Source organism: Sorex fumeus, unplaced genomic scaffold (assembly GCF_029834395.1).
Source record: "Sorex fumeus unplaced genomic scaffold, SorFum_2.1 ptg000122l, whole genome shotgun sequence".
Taxonomy (NCBI): Eukaryota; Metazoa; Chordata; class Mammalia; order Eulipotyphla; family Soricidae; genus Sorex; species Sorex fumeus.
Genome location: NW_026606179.1, coordinates 23,457,095 through 23,480,597, shown reverse-complemented (window position 1 = coordinate 23,480,597; position 23,503 = coordinate 23,457,095). Strand labels below are relative to the sequence as shown.

The 23,503-nt window shown below is 48.2% G+C and overlaps 1 protein-coding gene across 1 annotated transcript in view; it reads left to right on the top strand.

The window, feature by feature from the left end:
• Positions 1-23,503, top strand: part of WDR88 (WD repeat domain 88) — a 57,201-nt gene that overhangs the window by 424 nt on the left and 33,274 nt on the right. Inside the window, exons 2-4 of the mRNA XM_056136100.1 lie at positions 3,483-3,593; positions 18,391-18,479; positions 20,395-20,458. Coding sequence (XP_055992075.1) covers positions 3,483-3,593; positions 18,391-18,479; positions 20,395-20,458 — 264 coding nt within the window. The remainder of the gene's footprint in view (positions 1-3,482; positions 3,594-18,390; positions 18,480-20,394; positions 20,459-23,503) is intronic.

Sequence of the window (23,503 nt, the reverse complement as noted above, 5' to 3'; positions counted from 1 at the left end):
AGGAACAACCCCCACCCCACCCCCAGCCTGGAACAGGAGGTCTCTCTACAAGCAACAAAAAAACTTCAATTAAAAATGTGAAACGGGGGCGGGGGGGGGCGTGGAGGGGCTCTGGAATGATAGCACACAGTGGGTAGGGTGTTTTCCTTGCACGCGGCCGACCCAGGTCCGATTCCCAGCGTCCCATATGGCCCCTCTGAGCACCCCCAGGGGTAATTCCTGAGTGCAGAGCCAGGAATGACCCCTGTGCATCACCCAGTGTGATCCAAAAAAAAAAAAAAAGTGAAACTGGGGTGGCGCGACAGCACAGCAGGTAGAGCATTTGCCTGGCCCGGGACTCACTAAGGCTCCATCCCTGGCACCCCATGTGGTACTCCGAGCACCACCAGGAGTGATCCCTGAGCGCAGAGCCAGGAGGAAGCCCTGAGCACCACCAGGTGTGGCCTATGAACAAAAGAGGCAAAACTTCTAACGACATCACTTTGTGTTCTGTGACATTTGAGAGAGAGGTTGGTGGTGTTGGGTCACTGGGAGAAGTTCAAGCATGCAGAGAGAGAGAGAGAGAGAGAGAGAGAGAGAGAGAGAGAAGATTTTAGGGGGTGGGAGTGGGGATTCCAAACTAGGGTTACCGGGGAAATAGCGCCGTCTCCTGGTTGATGCCTGTAAGCACAGGAGTTTGGGCAGGACTGAGATGCCAGTTTGTGCCACTGTCAGGTCCCAGAGCAGGGGCCGCCCCCTAGGCTGGCTGCCCCAGGACCCCAGGTGCTGCTTTAGAGGAGAGCACAGTACATGCAGATGCTGTGCTGTGATTTCACTTGTGATGTTTCCTTTCAGGTACACACAGGATGGGACGAGGCTGTCTGTTTAATATTCGCAATAAGCATTCCCAAACTTTAAAGTTAGCAGCTATAAAAGTCATTCTGCTCTTCCCTGACCCCCCTCATCCCCTTGCTTCTAACTTCTCACATCTGTAAAGATACTATATGACCACCGGCAGCATGTCCATGCCTGTTACCCAGCCACCACTTTTTTGTTTATGGGAATGGGAGCATGTCTCAGACCCCTCTATACCTGGTTTTACTTTTTTTTTTAAAAAAAAAAGAACAACTTTTATTTTTATTTTTTTGCTTTTTGGGTCACACCCGACGATGTACAAGGGTTACTCCTGGTTCTGCACTCAGGAATTACCCCTAGCGGTGCTCAGGAGACCATCTGGGATTCTGGGAATCGAACCCGGGTTGGCCATGTGCAAGACCAATGCCCTACCCACTGTGCTATTGCTCCAGCCCTTGGTTTTACTTTTTTACATAACCATGTTTGTTTGTTTTTCTGGGACTGGCGATCACACACGGAGTTTCACAGATAGGAAGAGGGCTAGTGTTCTTCTCTGGCCAACTAACTATTTTAGAGGTATTTCTGTATCCATGTGTCATGGCTTCTTATTTTTAAGAATGTTTCATTTAATTAGATTTTTGGGCCACGCCCAGCTGTGCTTGTAGCTTATTCCTGGTTCTGCACTCAGGGACCATTCCTGGCGAGCTCAGGGGAGTTTTGGGGGTGCCAGGAATCAAATCTGGGTCCACTGTGTGCAAGGCAAACACCCTACCTGCTGTACCATCACTCTGGTACCTGTAATGGCTTTTTTTTTTTGTCACACCTGGCAGTGCTCAGGGCTTACTCCTGGCTCTGCACTCAGGGATCACTCCTCATGGACTCGGGGGACCCTATGGGGTGCAAAGGATCAAACCTAGGTCAGCTGCATGCAAGGCAAACATCCTACCTGCTGTGTTAGGGAACACAGGTCAGCTATGTGCAAGGCCAGCACAGGCCCACACGAAAGATCTTTTAAAATGAATGTGCACACCAAGTGTACGAACCCCATGACTGAGTGTAGTCAGGACCATGGTGGGACGGGGAGACGGGCCGTGGACGTGTGCAATGTGGGAGCAGCCTTGTTCCCTGTGATTTCATGGTCAGCCAAAGAGTGCTGACGGTCACTGGGGACAGACCCTGCTTCCTAGATAGGAAACTTCCTTGATAGGCTGCGTCTGTGTGTGCTTTCCGCTCCCGTCCCCCAGGGTTCCTGGCTCTATCCCATGAAGTTCAGAGGTCAGGTACCCCATCCCAGACCCCCCTACTCCCCCCTCCCCCGCCCAGGGCATTTTCAATCTGGTTTACCTGACGGTTCACCTCCCCTTCCAGTCCTGGCCTCTGCCCAGCCATCCTCACCCCGGAACTCTGCCCCCCATCTTTCTGCTCACATGAGTCTTATTTTGGCCACACCCAGTGGTGCTCGGGGCTTAGGGCCTGGCAGTGCTGAGCGGGACCAGATAGGATGCTGGGGGGGTCGAACCCAGGTTGGCTGTGTGTAAAGCGAGCAGACACCTGCTGTGCTATGTCCCCTACCCCTGTTCGCTTGATTCGTCATGATTCTTGCCGCTGAGCTGGCCTTTGCTACTGTGCTGACCACACCCCATCCTTAGCTCCACCCGTGAGAGCAGGGGTATGCTTGCCCCCCACTTCCCTGGGATCTCCACAACCACCTGGCGCTCAGCTGTCGGATGTGGGGGCGTGTCTCTACGCCTCTGTCCAAGTGGTTGCAGTACCATTTGGATCAAGGCTGATCAGAGGGGCCGTGCAATTTAGTGACATTTGAAAAATTGCTCGCTGAAATGGACTGTCCTGAAGGTGCCTTTTTTGCTTGTAGAGCTTCAGAAAATTGGAAACGTATCCTTGGAGCTTCTTTCCAAAGAGCTTCTGGTCCCTTTGCATTGAGGACCCCCGAAGTACTATGCATTGGCAAAAAAATCCTAAAAAGAGATCTCCAGGAAGGAACTTTCCCCTGCTCCCGTCTGCCTTTTTTCATAGCAAACTTTTGCACGGAGGAAACAACTGCCGGCAGAGTTTGTTTGGTGGCGGGAAGCCCGGGAACCAGAGTGCTGAGAGCCCAAATCCAGAACCTGGGCCTGGCAGGCAGGACCCGCTCCAGACCCACCTGGATTCGGTAGCACTAAGCCACCCCGCGCCCGCCCCCTAGTGGCTGGACCCCATCAGCGCATTCAGTGCCTTCAGGTGTCCAAGTGCTATCCCACCCACTCTGTGGTGCTCCCTGGAGGAGGCATCTCTGCTCCCCATCCTCTGGCGCGCCCCGTCTCTCTCTACCCTGAGGCCCCCATAAAATGACTTTTATAGCTTCTAACTTTAAAGTTGAATCCCTAGCACCACATGTGGTCCCCTGAGTCTGCCAGGAGTAATCCCTGAGTGCAGAACCAGAAGTAAGCCCTGAGGATGGCTGTGTAGCAGAGAGAGAGGAGGGGAGGGGAGGGCAGGAGAGGGGAGGGGTGGGGAGGAGAGGGGAGGGAGAATTTTTCCCACTGTTTTTAGATTGTTCACAGCAAATGTGTAGAAATACAAAAAAAAAACGTAAAATTGACCTGTGTTCTGTGAGCTGCTGATCTTGTTCTGTTCTCTCTCTTTTCCAGATTCCATTTAAAATCCTATCCGGGCACGAGCATCTGGTGAGCTCCTGTCACTTCTGTGTAGATGACACCAAGGTGCTCAGTAGCTCCTATGACTGCTCCGTGAAGCTGTGGGTAGGTGGGACCCAAATAGTCCTACACTCATTTCCTTTAACACACACACACACACACACACACACACGTATACCCCCCACACCGTCACACCCACACAAATCCATGCAACACCCCACACCTGTGCACACCCATACATACCCACAACCCCAGACCCCCCACACCCATGTATACGCCTATGCACACACACACACCCATACCCCACACTCACATACACACCCACACATACTCGTGCACACACACCCACTGTCACTGTCACTGTCCTCCCCTTGTTCATCGATTTGCTTGAGCGGGCCCAATAACATTCTGAGACTTGTTACTGTGTTTGGCATATCGAATACATCACAGGGAGCTTGCCAGGCTCTGCTGTGCGGGCGAGATACTCTCGGCAGCTTGCCGGGCTCTCCGAGAGGGGCGGAGGAATCGAACTCGGGTCGGCCATGTTGGCTGCGTGCAAGGCAAATGCCCTACCGCTGTGCTATTGCTCCAGCCCACGCACACACACCCATACTCACCAAACACATCCATGTGCATGTACACAGACAACCACACACGTGCAAACACCCACACGCATATACCTCAACAACCTCACACCCTCTCACCCACCCATGCATACCCACATACATCCACACACAGCCACACTTACCCATGCAACCCACACAGACCCACAACCTCAGACCTACACACACACGGCACACACCCATGCACAGACTCCCACTCACCCACACATACACATGCACACCTCTCTCGCCCACTCACACATACACACTCACATATACCCCCCACACACATACCTTCAAATCCACATACACACCCACGTACACACACACATAACCACACACACACACACACACCCAGGCCCACCAGCATTGTGGTGGGATCACACACAGGTGTAACACTCCCAGCCTGCAGTGTGTGGGAACCACACTCTCAGCCGGCCTTGCTGGCCGCATCCCTTTTGCCTTGAGTACCCCACTACCGAGTGCTCATGCACAAGGAGCCCCAAACTCCCTGTGGCCGGGGGTGGGGGATTCACTGGGATCTGTGCCCCAGGTGCGGCCAGGCCTAGTGCTCACCGAGGACCAAGCAGGGTCCAGACCTCCAGGCAACCTCTGGGCAGAATCCATGGATGCTCCTCTGGCCCCCGGGGAGAGAGTTCAGTCCTGTGGGGTCAGGGCCCAGGCTGGCTCACAGGTGCTCAGGTAGGGAGACCACCTAGGCCTAGGCAGAACTGTTTTTTTCTGCTTTTTTTGTTTTTTGTTTTTGTTTTTTGCTTTTTGCATCACACCCGGTGATGCACAGGGGTTACTCCTGGCTCTGCGCTCAGGAATTACCCCTGGCGGTGCTCAGGGGACCATATGGGATGCTGGGAATTGAACCCGGGTTGGCCGCGTGCAAGGCAAATGCCCTCCCCGCTGTGCTATTGCTCCAGCCCCCAGAAGCGGTTTTGTTGTCTTTTGTTTGCTTTGTTTGGGGGCCATGCCCGGCCATGCTCAGGGATCACTCCTGGTGGTGCTCGAGAGACCATGTAGAGTGCCAGGGAGCAAGGGAGTTGTCAGACCTTCTTTTCTCTCTCTCTCTCTCTCTCTCTCTCTCTCTCTCTCTCTCTCTCTGACCCCGAGGCCCTGAGTTTGGGACCCACCAGCTGTGGCATCCAGGGCCTCCCTCTGCCTGCGGGGTAGCCTCATGCTGGGACCCATCCCTGTCCCGGCTCTCCATACTCTGCTTGGACCCTGCCCTTCGGAAGCTGGAAAGCTGCTGACTTCACTGGGAGCCTTGGGCTCTCATCCCACTCTCGGGGGTACCGAGAAGCCCTTGGAGTTGGGGGTCCTTGTGATGCTGTTACCCAGGGCAGGCGGGAGGAAATTTGCAGGTGCCTGTTTCCTCTGGGACCTCCTGACTCAGTAGATTCTGTCTGTGCCGATCAAGGGAATCTCGTCACTGAAAGGGTCAGGCTTGCTTGTGCCTCGGTTGTCCCAAGGTTAGAGGTGCCCCACGGGGGCATCCTTGCTTCCCTGTACCCCTGCCCTATCTCCCGGCCTCATCTCTGCCCGCCCAGGGTAGCCTCCTCCAAGCCTCCCCTCTCTGCACCCCAGGAGAGCTGTTCTTGGGTCCTCAGCGCCTGCCGGCTCCCAGGCCCTCTCAGCTCTCTCCTCAGCAGCCGCTCCTTCCCCAGGCTCCTCCCCCCCCCCCCCCCGCCCCCGCCCTCACCCCCACGGCTCCCCTCTTCCAGCGCTGCTCTGCTGCAGGAGCTTCCCCTCATTCTCTCACGCATACAGGGCCACAAGGAACTCTGAGCACACGTGTCTCAGAACAGTCCATCAGGGGGCTGGAGAGATAGCACAGCAGGTAGGGCGTTTGCCTTGCACGCGGCCGACCCGGGTTCGATTCCCAGCATCTCATACGGTCCTCTGAGCACTGCCAGGACTAATTCCTGAGTGCATGAGCCGGAGTAACCCCTGAACATAGCCAGGTGTGACCCAAAAGGCAAAAAAAGAAAAAACAAAAACAAAAACAAAAAAAATGAACAACAACAAAAAAAAAACAGAACAGCCCATGAGGCAGGTGACTAGTTGGTCTCTTAGCTGGTGTCTGAGCCAGAGTGCTCTCCATGCCTCTTCTGCCTCCCTCCAGCATGTCACCCACCTCTCTGACCCTCCTTTTTTTTTTTTTCGTTATTATTTATTTATTTATTTATTTATTTTTGCTTTTTGGGTCACACCTGGTGATGCACAGGGGTTACTCCTGGCTTTTTTGCACTCAGGAACCACTCCTGGTGGTGCTCAGGGGACCATATGGGAATCGAACCCGGGTCAGCCGCATGCAGGGCAAACACTCTACCGGCTGTGCTATCACTCCAGTTCCTCTTTTTATTTTTTTTAAATCAGAGTTTTAAATTTTAATTGTAGAAAATTTCAGATACATGCAAATATAGAGTAAATATTATATTAAACTCCAAAGTAATACTACACTTAATAAAATTTGATTTAATAATAATCTCCAATGATAACTTATGGATTATCTTGTTCCATTTAGCCCCAATCACTACTTTCCCCAGTATTTTTTAAAATTTATTTATTGAATCACCGTGAGAACAGTTACATAGTTTTCATGTTTGAGTCTCAGTCATACAATGATGAAGTACCGGTACCTTCACCAGTGCACATTTTCCACCACCAAAACCCCCAGCATACCCCCCATCCCACACCCTCCCCCTACCTGTGGGGCAGATGATTTCCACATCACTCTCTCTCTACTTTGATTACATTTAATATTTTGATACCAGTCCCACCATTATTATTTGGAATTTTCCCTGAACACTGAGACCTGCCAAAAAGGCAACATTAGACAATTTGTTTTCTGTTGCTGGTTATGAATAGCATATGATGTCGTGCAGCCGCGCGATCTTGGAATTCTAAAATTTTAATAATTAGGTCTGGAGGCATTTCTGCCAAAGCAGCTCGGGTACTGGCCCTCCTTTCAACCCTACTCCAAACTAAAACATTTGACTCCTGCTTTTTATCAGTAGGGGCAAATTTTATTTTAAAAATTGGCGGGGGAGGGGACTTCAAAACCACAGTAACACCTCTGGCCAGACTCCACTGCCTCAGAGAAACTAATCTGCCCCAATTCCAGGTACACGGGTCTTTGTGGCTGAAAACTTCAGGCCTTCTCAGAGTCAGGGTGAGCAACCATCCCCAACCTCCTTGTACTTCCAGAAGACCCAGCAGTCATACCCAGTTACCTATTTAACTCTCCAGTTAAATATTCTGGACTTTCTGGAGTGCGGCTATACAACACCTCCAAATTCTACAACAGTGATATCCCAGTAGGAACAGAACACATTGGGTGGGTTGTAACGCAGAAGCCAACCAATGTTAACTAACAAAAACCTTAACACAGAAGGCTTAACTCGCAACAGCAGCTTAGTCAAACCTCAGACAAGGAATTAATGTGCCCATGGGGAGATACAACAATTTTCACATTTTTCCCCCTTCAGAAATAAATTTTTGATTATTCCACGAGCCATTTGATGGTAGTGAGCAATATAAAATAAATTGCTGTCATCCTGCTACAGGGTCAGGCTGGAAGGTGGCTGGAAAAAGGGAGACATTGGTGGAGGGAAGGTGACAATGGTGGTGGAATTGGGGTTGGAATATTGAAGACCTGGAACAAGTCATCATGAACAACTTTGCAAACCACCGTGTTTCAGTAAAGTAAGTAAAGTGAAGGCCCTCTCGTTGTTCATCGATTTGCTCGAGCGGGCCCAGTAACATCTCCATTGGAGATTTTTGTTGTTACTGTGTTTGGCATATCGAATACGTCACGGGGAGCTTGCCAGGCTCTGCCGTGCGGGCGAGATACTCTCGGTAGCTTGCCGGGCTCTCCGAGAGGGGCGGAGGAATCGAACTCGGGTCGGCCATGTTGGCTGCGTGCAAGGCAAACGCCCTACCGCTGTGCTATCACTCCAGTTTTGGGGAGCATACCCAGTTGGGCTTAAGAGCTATTCCAAACTCTGCTCAGAGGTTGGTCTCAGTCGTGCTCAGAGGGGGCGGGGGCAAGTAGTGCTGGGGATGGAATTTGGTCTCTGGCATGCAAAGCATGCACTCAGCCCTTTGAGGTATCTCTCCAGAACTAACCCATGCTTTTAAGCATGCCTTTCCCGGGGTCAGAGAGGTAAGTGCAGTAGTTTTAGGTACTTGCCTTGCGTGTGGCCATTCCAGTTCAATCCCTGAGCACAGAGCTTGGAATAGCCCCTAAGTACGACCACATGCACCCCCCTTCCATGAAACATGCCCAATCTCCCTCTACCAAATATTAGCACATCCTTCAAGTCACAAATAAATAACTTTTCTCATCTTCCAAAAGCACTATAAAGCTCATTGAGCCACAATCCCAGAGTTAACCACTATGAAGATATTGGGGTGAATTCTTTTTTTCTTGTCCATTACATTATACACACTTGTACATACCTGGAACCCTGAAATGCTGTTTATGTAACCACTGAAACCTAGCCTGGAAATATTACTGCATTTCCCTTACTTTTCCAGCCAATTCTCAGGCTCTTCTTTGTCCTCTCTGCTCATTCTGGTCTGGCTGGCATCATCCCTTAAGTTATCTATGTCCTCCCAGGGGAGTTCCTGTTTCCTGGGAGTTGCCCAGTGATAGGGCAGCTGCCCCCCCCCCACCCCCCGCCCCCCCGCAACTCCCCCTGCCCTCTTTGCTTACCTTTCCGCGCCCCTAGCCAATGGCTCACTTGTTTCTAGAATCACTCAGTACACAGGGGAGACATTCCCCAGGCCTCGGGCGACACGGATCCCATCTGGCATCTCCTGCCAAAGGGGTCACACCCTGCGCCCGGTCCCAGCTAGTCCTGGACTGTAGCTGAGGTTCCTTCTTGTGGCCAGAAGGTGTCACTGTGGAGTCCTGAACCCGCCAGCCGCTGGACGCCTTCGGGGCCTCCCGACTTCAACTGCGGGCTGTGACCCAAAGCATTTTACAGATGCAATACAGTTCCTATTACGATAACCATGGCATTTTAAAAAAAGAAATAGACCAATTCAACTGTATTGAATCTGTACAATGCTTTGGGGTCGGGGGATGAATGTGGGGCTTGAAAACATAATTTTAGACGTGTTCTAGAATAAATTTCTTTATGTTTTATGATCAGTAGACCTGGATTTTATTTATCTTTAAAGTTTATCTTGATTAGGCATGTGATTTACAGAACTGCTAATACTAGAGTATCATGTATACATGTTGCTAATACATGATGATGATCCAGCTGCTCCAAATCCACCCGGGGAAGGCCAGTGTCCCTTCTCAAGGGTCTCAGGTCCCCTCACACCGCCGGCTAAAACTCATCATTTTCTTTCTTTTTTTTTTTTTGGTCACACCCAGCAATGCACAGGGGTTACTCCTGGCTTTGCGATCAGGAATTCCTCCCGGAGGTGCTCGGGGGACCATATGGAATGCTGGGAATCGAACCCGGGTCGGCCACGTACAAGGCAACCGCTCTACCCGCTGTGCTATCGCTCCAGCCCCTCGTTTTCTTTCTTCATTAATTAAATTTTATTTTTTAAAAGTTGTCCACAATAATTCATTGCATTCTATATTCCAACACCAATCCTGACACCTTTACACCATCCCACCACCTCCCAAATCTGCCCCCAGAGCACGTACTAAATAAGTTATTTTGTGTTGCTTGTTATGAAGAATCTGCTAAAAATGATTGAAAAAAATTTCCTCAGAAGAAAGTGTGTGAAGAGTGTTGTATCTCACCCTGGAACCGTTAAGCCCTCGTATAAGAGATTATTAACATGTTATTCACGGTTGCCTGCCCCTTGTGTGCTAATACACACACACACACATATTGAAACATTTCTACTTTACACTCCATCAAATGTTGTGTTGCTACTCTTGGAACGTCAGTGAGGCAGAATATGAGATGTTGTACAGCTGCATTTGCTGTTGAGCACTCCAGGAATTCTAAAATTTTAAATAGGGTGATACAGCTAGAGTTAAATTTTTAATTGCATGGTGACTTGGGGTGCCGAGGCATCTCTGTGGCATGTTGCTCTCTTTCTCTTCCAGGATTCATTTGTGAGCCTCTGAATCATGGCTGTTAATAACCTTATAGGGCATCACAGGCAGTCCATGGGCGTGACAGCCAGGCTCCGGGAAGAACAGAGAGATGGGGAAAGGTCACCCATTCCCGACTCTGTGAGAGCCTGGAGATTTCAGTCACAAAACTCACATGCCCGAGTTTTTCATCAGATTCATTCTCATGGATGAGACCCGTCCTGAGCCTGTGGAGATCGGCTGTGAGCACAGAGGTGATTGGATTCTGGAGGTTTTTGGCTGATGGGCTCTGTTGGGGCAAGTGGAGGGACTCACCTGCCCCTCTCTTGGGTGCCCCGGATGAGACAGCCTGGCGCAGCATCCAAGGACGTCTCTGCAGCGTGTTGCTCTCCTCATTTTATTTGTTTATTATTTTTTCCTGTTTTATTGAATCACCGTGAGATGTACACAGTTACAAAGTTGTACACAATTGGGTTTCAGTCATATAATATTTTCTGCTCCATATGAGTTTCATGAATGTTTGGTCTATTTCTTTCAAAAATGTCGTGGGTATCCTAATAGGAACTGTTCTGACTCTGTACAATGCTTTGGGGAGTACTGCCACTTTAATGATAATCCTCCCAGTCCATGAGCAGGGGATGTGTTTCTGTTTTCTCGTGTCTTCTTTTATTTCTTGAAGTGGTGCTTTACAGTTTTCTTTGTATAGTTCTTTCATTTTCATGTACTTGATTTTCTGAGGCACAATTGTGAATGGGATTTTTTTTAATCTCTTCTCTTTCATTATTTGTATATAGGAAAGCTATAGACTTTTGCATATTGATTTTGTAAACCTGCCACTTTACTATACAAGTTTGTTATTTCTAGGAGCTTTTCTATTTTACTTTGTTTTGTTTGGGGACCACACCTGGTGATGCTTACAGGTGACTCCTGGCTCTGCACTCCTGGTGGTGCCTGGGGACCATGTGGGACGCCAAGGATTGAACCTGGTTCCATCACTTGTGAGGCAAATGCCCTGTCTGTTGTACTCTCATTCAAGCTCTCTAGATGTTTTTTGTAGAGTCTTTATGATTTTGTAGATATAGTTTTATGCCATCTGCAAATAGTGAGCACTTGACTTCTTTCTTTCTTATCTAGATGCCCTTGATACCTTTTCCTCGCCTAACTGCTATGGCAAGTACTTCCAGTACTATATTGAACAGAAGTGGCGAGAGTGGGCAACCTTGTGCCTGATCTTAGAGAGAAGACTTTTAGTTTTCCCCCAGTGAGCATGGCTTTTATTGTGGGCTTGTGGTTTGACTTTGACTATATTGAGGAAAGTTCCTTCAACTCCCATTTTGTCATGAGTTTTTATCATGAATGGTTGCTGGATCTTGTCAGATGCTTTCTCTGCAACTATTGATAGGATCATACGGTTTTTATATTTTTCTTTTGTTGATATATTGTATCATGTGGATTGACTTTTGTCCCCAGGATGAATTCTACTTGGTCATGATATGTAATCTTTTTGATGAGTTGTTAGATTTTATTCGCTGGAATTTTGTTGAGGATCTTGGCATCTGTGTTCATCAGAGATATTGGCCTATAATTCTCTCTCTCTCTCTCTCTCTCTCCCTCTCTCTCTCTCTCTCTCTCTGTATCTCTTAGCTTTTAGTATCGGTCAGCTTTTAGCTTCATAGAAACTGTTTGGGAGTGTTTATGGTTCTTCAATTTCCTGGAAACGCTTGAAAAGGATTGTCAGTAGATACTCTTTAGAGGTTTAAAAGAATTCACTAGTGAGGTCCCTCTGGGCCAGGGCTTTTGTTTCGGGGAAGATTTTTGATTTTCATTTCAATTTCCTTAATAGGTCTGTTCAGGTATTCCAAATCTTCTTGGTTCAGCCTTAGGGGATTATAAGAATCCAAGAATTTATTCATTTCTTCTAGGCTCTCTTGTTTTTTGGCATAAAGATTCTCAAAATAATCTCTCCTGATCCTTTGAATTTCTGTGGTTTCTGTTGTGATGTTCTCCCCTCCTCTGCCTTTCATTTCTGATTTGGTTTATTAGGGTTCTCGCTCTCTCTTTCTCTGTAGGTCTTGTTAGTGGTTTATTGATCTCATTAATTTTTTTCAAAGGACCAGCTTTTTTTCATTTATCTTTTGAATTGTTTTTGGAGATTCCGTCTTGTTAATTTCTGCTCTCTAAGTTTTTTTTTATTATTAGTTTATCTTTCTGCCTGGTTTTGGCTCCTTTTGTTGGTCATTTTCCAAGATGTTAAGCTGTGAAGTCAAGTTATTTATGTGGACCTTTCCTTCTTTACTGACGAATACCTGCAGAGCTATAAAGTTTCCTCTTATCACTGCTTTTGCTGTGTCCCACAAGTTCTGGTAGCTCTTGTCCTTATTTTCATTTGTTTTCAGAAATCTTTTGATTTCCTCTTTAATTTCCTCTCTGGTCCACTGCTTGTTCAGTTCTGAGCTGTTTAATTCACCATTTCTTTGTGTGATTAACTTCTCTTTTCAGTGCATCATGGTCTGAGAAGACTATTGATGCAGTTTCTATCCTTTCTGATTTTATGGAAGTATGTTTTGCAGCCCAACGTGTGGTCTATCTTGGAGAATGTTCCTTGTGCGTTGGAGAAGAATGTGTATTTAGCTTTGGGGGATGAAAGGCATTTATCTACCAGCCCCCTTCTATTTCTTCCTTCAAAACCAGTGTTTCCTTGCTGAGTTTTATTCTCATTAGTCTCTTAAGGAGTGACAAGGCAGTGTTGAAGTCTCCAACTACTATTGTGTTGCTACCAATGTCCTCCTTAAAGTCTATTAGCAGTTGTTTTAAGTATTTTGCGGGTCTCTCATTGGATGCATATATGTTTAGGAGTGTGATTTCTTCATGAGGTATAGATCCCTTGATATTCATATGCCTTATTAAGAAATGACCTTCTCTATCTCTTACAACTTCTTCCAGCTTGAAATCTATATTGCCGGATACCAGTATGACCCCAACCTTTTTGAGGGGATTGTTTGTTTGAAGAACTGTTTTCCAGCTTTTGACTTTGAATCTGTGTTTGACTACCAGATGTGTTTCTTGTAGGCAGCAGAATGTTGGATTCAATTTAATGTTGGATTTAATCCATTTTGTCACTTGTGTCTCAACTGATGTGTTCAGACCATTGACATTAAGAGAGATTATTGTCATGAAGTTTTGTACCATCAATCTGTAAAAGTTTGATGTGTTAGTGGGGTTTGTCTTGCCTTACAGTAGCCCTTTCAGTTCTTCTTTCAAAATTGGTTTTGAGTCTCTGAAGTTCCTAAGCTGTGGTTTATCTGTGAAGTTGTGTATCATTCCTTCAAAGCTGAATGAGAGATTGGCTTGGTAAAATATTCTTAGTGGGACGTTTATTTTGTTAATTTAATTAATTAATTACTTTTTTACTATATCCCACCATTGACCTCAGGCCTGGAGGGTCTCATTCTGTAGGTCTGCTGTAAATTTAAGGATGCTCCTTTGTATATAATTTTCCTCTTTGATCTTGCTGCTTTCAGTATTGCATCTCTGGATCTCTGCTTTTGGTTTTCATCATTCTGATTAGGATATGCCTTGGAGTCTTTTTATTTGGGTTTCTTTTAACTGGTACCCTTTGGGCTTCTTGGAGCTGGTTGCCTGAGTTCTCCAGCTCCGGGAGCTTTTCAGCAATGATGTGGTTGACTGAGGCTTCCTCTTGGGGTTGCCTTCCTGTCCCTCTGGGACTCCGATGATTCTTATGTTGTTCCTCTTGAATTCATCCCACAGTTTTCTTGCCTGCCACTGATTTATTTTTATTTCTTTTTCTTTCTTCTGCTGTGGTCTGGAGTTTTTCTCTCATTTGAACTCACTTTATTTATTTTTTTCCCTTTTGGGTCACACCTGGCAATGCACAGGGATTATTCCTGGGTCTGCACTCAGGAATTACTCCTGGCGGTGCTCAGGGGACCATATGGGAATTGAACTTAGGTCTGCCGCATGCAAGGCAAATGCCCTACCCGCTGTGCTATCGTTCTAGCCCCTGAACTCACTTTAGAGCTCACTGATTCTGTTTTCAGCTGCTGTTACTCTACTGTTAAGGATTCCATTGAGTTTTTCTTTTCACCTACCAAAATTTTAAAATCTGATATTTCTGCTTGCAGTTTTTTTTTATTTCTGCTCTCATTTCCTCCTGTGTTTTATTGGATGTCTGTCCTACAATTTCTTTGAGCTCATTAAACATCCTCACCACTTCCTCTCTGAATTTTGTATCAGAGAGATTATGTATGTGGTATTTCTTGCCGAGGCATCAGGGCTCCTATCTTTACCCACTCCTCATGGTGGAGTTTTGCGCTGTTTCCCTGCGAGTTCCAAATGTGGGGGTGTGCAACGCATATGTTCGGTGGCTGAGAACCACCTCCCCAGAACTTCCCAGCAGAGGAACAAAGAGACTAAGGACTCACAGACTGGGGGTAAAAAGGCCCGTTTAGTGCAGAGCTGTTAGCATACTTATGAACATGTGAGCAGTTCGAGGTATAGGACTGCACGTAGGTGTGGTTGATCATTTACAGAGGTAAAGTGAATCGATAAAGGCAATTCTTTTGGGGGAATTAACTCATGGAGACTCTGTCTCCCAGGGACAATATGGAGAGATTTGCCCAGGGGTGATGGTCACGTGACAGGCATTATAAGTGCTTTTCTCTTTCCCTTGTTACTAGTAAATATTAAAGAATTAAGTTTACTTCTTACTAATACTTGCAATTATTTGGATAAACACAGAAAGAATATAGGTCCAAAACTTAGTTCTCTGGGCTCCAAGGGCAAGCAAGGCTTTTACTGTAGTCCCAGGGTTCTTAGGCAGTTCAGCTTATCCTTCCCCATAGGGGTCCTGTCTCTTAAGTCATAATGTCTTGCATCAAGACCATACTTTTATCCTTTCTAGACTGTTCCATTCGATGCTGGGGTAGCTTTGCCACTTGTCCTGGGTCCATTTAAGGCCCACGGTGAGAAACCCCTTGTGGGGGGTGTTAGGAACTACGGCAACAGACATTTGAGTCAAGTAATTGTGACAGATGCCCAGGAGTAGAGATATTTTAGAGTCAATCAACTCCCAAATATTAGGAGCAAGCATTAACAGTCTTTCTGTGTCTAAGCAAAGAACATTGCTCCATAGTAAAATATGAAAAGGCTATAAGGGACATAGAAAAGAGAGTAATTCACTACAAATACAAAGTCCAGAGTTACCAGAAAGTTTGACTTATTAGTAACCAGCCCTGACTTGGGGGATTGTGACAATGAGAGGTAAAACACAAAGGAAAGGTTAAAGATAAATGCAGGGGGTCAGGGGTGCTCATAAGAGCACTGTTAGTTTCTCTGGGAGAAGGGAAGGGGACAATTCACTGATGAAGCATAAGGCACTTAGGGATAATATCCAACATTTCCCCCACGTGCCTGTGGTGGTCTGAAGGTGATTGTTTCCAATACACTATTTGCATCCCCACCTTACCCCCAGGAGGTCTCTTGGCGGAAGTCTGTGGGTGGTGGGCTCTTCTTTCCCCATTAAGGAGACATTCTTTCAATTCGATGTTTCTGTGTAATTGTGTGGAACCTCTTGCACTGATTCAGGGAATGCCTTCTTCTCTTTTTTTAATGATACAATTACAGACTTACATATTTTTGTAATTACATTTCAGTCAAACAATGTTCGAGTACCCATCCCTCCACCACTGCCCATTCTCCAACATCATTGTTCCCAGTGTCCCTCCCACCACCCCCAGACCTTCCTCTGTGGCAGACACATTCTTTTTTTTTTGGCGGGGGGGGGGGGGGGGGGGGGGGGGGGGGTTCATACCCAGCGATGCACAGGGGTTACTCCTGGCTCTTCACTCAGGAATTACTCCTGGCGGTGCTCGGGGGACCATATGGGATGCTGGGAATCGAACCAGGGTCAGCCACGTGCAAGGCAAACGCCTTACCCACTGTGCTATCGCTCCAGCCCTGGCAGACACATTCTTTGTCTTCTTTGACCTGAACTTAGTGCTACTCTTTAGGGTTCTGTTATTTCTCACTGCTACTTTTGTGGGGTTTGGGGGAATGTTGATTAGACTACCCAAGCTGATTGTGGTTGGGGTAGCCAGGCTGCCCGGTGAAAGTTGAGTAGTATGAGGCCAAGATGAGGGGCCTGAACAATAGTACAGCAGGTGCAGGTAGAGCCTTTGCCTTGCATGTGGTCGACCTGGGTTCCATCCCCAGCATCCCATATGATCCTCCAAGCACTGCCAGGTGTAATTCCTGAGCATTGCTGGGTGAGACCCAAAATGAAAAAAAAAAAAAAGGAGGCCAAGATGTGGATCTTATGGGCTATGGAGGGCGAAGTTAACTGGAGGCTGTGTTGGCACCGACCCCTGGTCTACCTGTGGGAGGAGCCAAACATTAGCGGAGGTCAAGGTCAGTATTTAGTCCCTTGCTTGCTAGAAGGAGAGTTCTTTCCCATAGGGCATTTGCACGGGAGAGGGCTCAGTAGGGTGCCTGTGCTGGGATAGTTTCTTCCTGTGGGTTGTGGGTTGTTCTGTTGAGAGAGGCTTCTGCAGGGCACCAGTGTTGGCTGCCCACTGTAAAAACCACTCCCCTAAAACACATTACTCTAGGGCTGAAGCTCAGAGATGGCTGGCTTTGGCCATTTGTTATTCCTCTACAAAGATGTCTTTATTTATTTATTTTTTGGCGTTTGGGCCACTTCCTGTGGTGCTCAGGACTTCCTCCTGGCTCTGCGCTCAGGGATCACCCCTGGCTCTGGATCACTCCTGGTGGACTAACTGTTCTGGCCCTTAAGAGGCATCTTTATACTCCATACATGGGAGAGATCATCCTGTCTCTCCCTCTCCTTCTGACTGACTTCACTCAGCATGATACCTTCTTGTCCATATACATATTGGCAAATCACACGATTTCATTTTTTCTTTTTACTCAGATTATCTCAGTAATTTCCCTTGTGTGTATGTGCACCAATCTCTTTATCCACTCATCTGTGTGGGGGCACTTAAATTTTTTACAGATTCTGCTCATTGCGAGTAGTACAAATGCCATTTTGAAATATCATTTTGGGGCCCTTGGGATGAATACCAAAAAGTTATATATGTATTTCTTTAAAAGTGTTTTTTGTTTTATGCCAACCCAGCAGTACTCAGTGCTTATTCCTGGCTCTGCGCTCAGGGGTAACTCTTGGCAGGTAACTCTCATATGGGGTGCTGGGGATTAAACCCATGTTGTCAACACGTAAGGCAAAAACTTTACCTGCTGCGCTATTGTTCTGGCCTGTCTGATGATTTCTTTAGACGAGACCTACATTGCTGGGTAAGGAGTGTAAATTGTGCATTTGTCCATCTTTGTTTTGTTTTGTGTTTGGGGCCATATCCGGCAATGCTCAGGGCTTACTCCTGGCTCTGCACTCAGGAATCACTCCTAGGAGTCCTCAGGGGCCCAAATGGAATGCCAGGGATTAAACCCAGGTTGAACACATGTAATGCAAATACCTTACCTGCGGTACCATGGCTCTGGCTCTGAATATATTCAATTTTATTCCTCTCCCTTCCCTTCCCTGCTGCAGTTTTGATGATGAGGGCATGGGAGGCTGCATGTGCATGGTTGTGGTACATGTGTGTGTGGGGGGTCACATATTAGAATGTGGTTCTTGCATGCACAGAGGCCATCTTCTGCAGGCTTAGGCTTGGGGCACATGGCAGCATAGGGGATGGACCTCGGGACCTCATGCTGGCAAAGCAGGGATGCTAAGATGTTGAGCCATTCCTCTGGTGCCCAAATGGATAAAACTTTGTTGTTGTTGTTTTTGGTAGGGGGCCAGACCTGGTGCTGCTCAGGAACTAATCCTAGCTCCTTGCTTGGGGGCATCACTCTCGGTGGTGTTTAGGGAACCATGGGGTACTGGGCAAGACTTTACCTGGGAGGTAAACTTTTTTTTTTTTTAAGGATTTGCCAGATATACTGGATTCTGCCACTCTTTTCTGTTAAGCAGAGAATGAGAACAGTGCCTGTAGTTCAGCCTGGGTAGTTAGTAGACATGCGGGCAGATTTCTGGAGAGGCAAGGAAAAGTCCTAGGGTCCCTCTGAACTGGGGGATGTCCTGGGACCCTGTGGTTCTCCTGCTTGGCTGTTTGAGACCAGCCCAGGGCTGACAAGCTCCGCCTTTGTGACCTCTTGCTGTATCTCTTGTTGGTTCGAGGATGCCATGGAGGGCACTGTGATCAGGGACTTTGAGCCCAAGCCCCGAGCCCCAGTCTCCGAGTGCAGCATCACAGCTGACTGCCGCAGGTGAGACACAGGGTGGCGGGGGAAACATTTAGGGGGACCAGGGGAGGGCCACACCCCAGGAAGCTTTTCTTTCTTCGTCAGTTCTGCACAGCCTCCACATTCTGCTGTGTGAGTCAAGTGGATGTGACACCTCTTTGTTTGTTGGTTTGGGGTGGTGGCAGTTTGAGTCACACCCTGTGGTCTTCAGTGGTCATTTCTGGCTCTGTGCTCAGGACTGACTCTTGACCGTAGGTGGTGCTGGGGATTTGAACGAGGGTCACGGCCATCACATATGAGGCAAGTACCTTACCACCAGGACTTACCTCTCCTGCCCAACAGTTGGACATTTTATTTATTTGGTGCTTTTTAGATTTTATTTATTTTATTTCTTTTTTCCTTTGGCTACACCTAGTGGCGCTCAGGGCTCACTCCTGATGCGTCTCAGGGGGCCATATATGATGTTGGTTGCGTGCAAGGTAAGCTCCCTACCCACAGTACTATCTCTCAGGCCCCACTTCGACATCTTAAAGTGCTAAAAAGACCAAATATATTGTGATTGATTAGGATTTGATTGATTAGGATTGATAGGATTTCCCTCATGGTGTTTCTTTTTCTATAGTCACACTGGTGATGGGTGACCAAACACAGTGCGAGGGATGCAGCCCAAGTCACACTGGTGAACCGAGGGAGGGAAAGCTACCTTATTGATTCAGACAGGGGAAACTGAGGCCCAGGAAGCAGAGGAATGAATGCCAGGCTAGGGACTGGGAGGCAGGGAAAGTCTCTGGGGTGAATTTGCTTGAAGGTCCCACCCCAGCCGTGGGTGTGACAGATGCCTGGAGTGAATTTGCTTGAAGGCCCCTGTGGGTGTGACAGGAGCCTTTAAAAGTCAAAGGAATGGGGCCAGGGAGGTGACTCACTGAGGAATAATCACTTGTCTCACATTCAGGCCCTGAATTTGATCTCCGACTGCAACTAACTAACTAAATAAATAAATACAAAGAGGAGGGAATTTGTTTTCCAATGTGGATGTTTCTTTGCCCTGAGCAGTATATAGAGGCCAACGAAAGCTAGTATGAAACTGAAGTTATTTTAGAGAAGACAAACACTGCCACCAAGGCCAGAGAGCTAGAAAGACAAAAGTAGGGGGCTGGAGAGATAGTACAGCGGGAAGGGTGCCTGCCTTGCACGTAGCTGACCCGGGTTTTATCTGGGTCATCTCATAAGGTCCCCTGATCCCCCCCAGGAGTGATCCCAGAGCAGGAGTAGCCCCTGAGCATTGCTAGGTGTGGCCAAACTCCCCATCTGCCTGAAAAAAAAAAAAGATGGATAACAAAGTCACTGTGTCACTGTCACTGTCCTACCGTTGTTCATCGATTTGCTCGAGCGGGCCCAGTAACGTCTCCCTTTTGAGACTTGTTGTTACTGTGTTTGGCATATTGAATGCATCACAGGTAGCTTGCCAGGCTTTGCCCTGTGGGCAAGATACTCTTGGTAACTTGCCGGGCTCTCCAAGAGGGACGGAGGAATCGAACCCAGCTCAGCTGGGCTGGCTGTGCGCAAGGCAAACGCCCTACCACTGTGCTATGGCTCCAGTCCAACAAAGTCACAATTCTATTATTTTATTACAATGGACAAGGAAATATTTCAAGATAAAATAAGCTGCCTTTTGGTGCCTTTTGGTTGTGGAAAGAGGGAGAAACTGGTCTGTAAGCTGGAGACCCCCCCCAGAGGCAAAGAGAAAGCTCCAGCTCCCTGAGGTGTTGAGGGACTGGTGGGAGTCGGGGTGCTGGTGCCTTCAGGGGCACTCCTGGAGCATCTTTAGGAAGACTGGGGTGCTGGCTGCCCTCCCAATTTTCTATGAAGACTCTTCTATGGGACCTTCGAGAAGTCACAGGCACGCATCATGGTCCCTTGTCTGTCATGTTCCCTGCAGGATTTCTGCATCGTCCTTTGACAAGATAGTGAGGTCTTGGGACCTCGAGACCGGCCAGATGCTGGTAAGTGCCTGCGACTGGGAGTGGCATGGCATGAGGTCTGCGGGAGGAGCCACCAGCACTCGGGAATGGGGCTACCACAGGCCCAAGAGCACGGGTGGATGCCTGACCTGCAATGGGCAAAGAGCATCTGCTGATGGCAGGCAGGCATTGGGCCAGGGGTAGGTGGGAGCTGCTGGTGAAGGCCATCGTGCCAGGGGTGCTGGAGGAATGAAACTGAGTCCAGGGGATAAATGGCAGGGATCCGGGAGCTTCTCCTTGGTTTGCCCTCCCTCTGGGAGCGAACGTTGTCCACTGTCCACTGATGCAGAGTGTCCTGAGCTGTCCTCCTGCCCTTCCTGCCTGGAGAAGGGCCTCCTTAGCGTCCCCTGTCCCTGCCGGCCTCCCTGCTACATCACCTTCTTGTCACAGCTCCCTGCCTCCTCGTTTCTCTCCTTAAAAACCCTTCATCAGGACCAAGATCAATTGATAGTCCACTGTAGCACTGTCCTCCCATTGTTCATCGATTTGCTCCAGCGGACACCTGTAACATCTCCATTTGTTTTGGCATATCGAATGGGTAGCTTGCCAGGCTCTGCCGTGAAGGTGGGATACTCTCGGTAGCTTGCCAGGCTCTCCGAGAGGGACGGAGGGATTGAACCTGGGTCGGCTGTGTGCAAGGCAAACGCCCTACCCACTGTGCTATCACTCCAGCCCAATTTATAGTCATTGTAAAAAAATTCTTTTAAGAAGACAAGTCAAGTTTAAAAGAACAGAAACCAAAGCCTTAAGCCACGCCTTAGCGAGCACAGCTAAGCGCTTGAGTTCTCTTTCCCAGCGCCTGGATTTCTGCAGGAACAGGGACCAATCTTTCCTGTAGCAGCATCGTGCTGTCCCGCACAGACTTCCTGGGACAATGCCCTGCCCCCCAACACTGAACAGCAAACGGGGTATTGTTCAACTCCTTGCTTTTTGAGAGTGTGTGTCTTCCACAGCGGGTGGGTTCTGTCTCTAGGGGGTGTGAGACCATCTTTTCTCTTTTCTCTGTCATCAGCAATGTGATGGGGATAAGGAAGGGTCACATAGAATTTTTTCTTTTTCATGCATGTGATCCAACTTTTCCCAAATGTTTATTTCTTCTCATAGTCTTCATGTCTTTAAGTTTTGAATTTCTTCTTACCACTCTAGTTTTCCAACCATTGTGTTTTCTGTTGAAGTTTTATTTCCTTATTTAAGCTGCTTAAAAACTGACTGATGTGCTTTTGCTTCACAAGCCATCCAAGCCACTTGCCAGCTGTAGGGATGGATGTACTCCAGGTCTCCTGGGAGTCCCCCGTGAAGAGGCAGCCACAGCTGCCACCAAATGCTCCCCTGGGCTTCAGGAGGTCCTTCCTTCCGCTAGGCTTGGTGTGAGCCAGAAGCCTCGGCACTCCCCAAAGGCCACTTGACATAGCAGTCCACTACAGACCCCCACTCCCACCCCACCACCCCAACATACTTGATCCAAGACAGATCCAGGAGGAAGCCTTGACTTCTTTGATAACTTAGTCATGCACTCTCACTTCTCCTAAATTCTACTCATTCCAAGCCCAGTTACTGAGTCCAGTTCCCACTCACAAGGGCAGGGCATTGGGGTCCACCTTTGGGAGGGTCCACCTTTGTTTCAAAGTATGAGCAAGCACAGCTTCAGACAGTCACGACGGCGACCCCTGAGTCTGTCGCACACACGAATCCTCTTTGCTAAGGTGTTGAGTGACAGTGTCACCCATCCTCATGGACTGGTCTTGATCTCCCCAAGTGGGCACCAAAGAGAGGATGAACTGTGAGTCTTCCACGTGTGGTTCCACTCAGACACCTTAGAGACGCTGTCTACCAAATCTCACAAGAGCCACGTTGGTCTTGAGTAGAACGTCACTGCCCAGTGCTCTCCCTGTGTTCTGTCAAGAACAGGACAACCTAGAAACAGATCGATTGGAGACACGAGTTAATCACTTAATCACTTAATCACTTAACTTCCCGTTAGTCGTCGATTTGCTCGAGCGGGCGCCAGTAACGTCTCCATTTGTCCCTGTCGCGTGCTAGTGTAGCCCAATGGCATCTCTTCGCTCCGGGAACATGGAGGGCCTCAAACCGATCGTTCATGACCTTGACAAAGAAGTCTGACCATCTGGTAGGTGGGCGGCCACGCGGTCTCTTGACATCCCGTGGAATCCAATCAGTAACAGCTCTAGTCCAACGGTCGTCTTTAAATCTCATTACGTGACCAGCCCATCTGATTTTCGACACCTTGGCAAATGAGACAGCGTCCCTGATCCTTGATCGTCGACGGATGTCAGAACTCCGGATTCGTTCTCTCATTTGAGTGAAACGTGATATTCCAAGCATAGCTCTTTCTATTCTTCTTTGGGAGACCTGAATGGCGTTCTCATCTTGTTTGCGTAGGGCCCAGGTCTCTGAGGCATATGTTAATGCAGGAAGAACAGTGGAATCAAAGAGATGTGCCCGGAGCCGGAGGTTCTTCGTCCTCTTAGCTATTCCTTCGACGTTCTTGAAGGCGTTCCAAGCCGCTCTCTTCCTCCTGCGCAGCTCGGGTGCCAGGTCATTTCTCATGTTGACCTCTCGACCTAGGTACACATAGCTGTTGCATTCGGAGATGGTCGTTCCATTGAGAGCGAATGGGGCGTCAGGAACAAGGCTGTTTCTCATAAACATTGTCTTCGTAAGATTCAGCTGTAGTCCTACCTTTCCACACTCACGGTCAAAGTCGGCCAGCATTTGTGCCGCTTGGCTGATGTTTGGTGTTATTAAAACAATGTCATCAGCAAAGCGGAGGTGGTGTAGTTGCCGACCATCTATCTTCACTCCCATTCCTTCCCATTCCAGTCGTCGCATGATGTTCTCGAGGGTGGCACTGAAGAGTTTCGGTGAAATGGTATAACCCTGCCGCACCCCTCTCTTGACATCAACGATCACTTCTTTGTAGAATGGTGAGATCCTGGTAGTGAATCCGCAATACAGCTCACGGAGGATCCTGATGTATTGGGCTTGAATGCCCTGATTGGCTAGGGC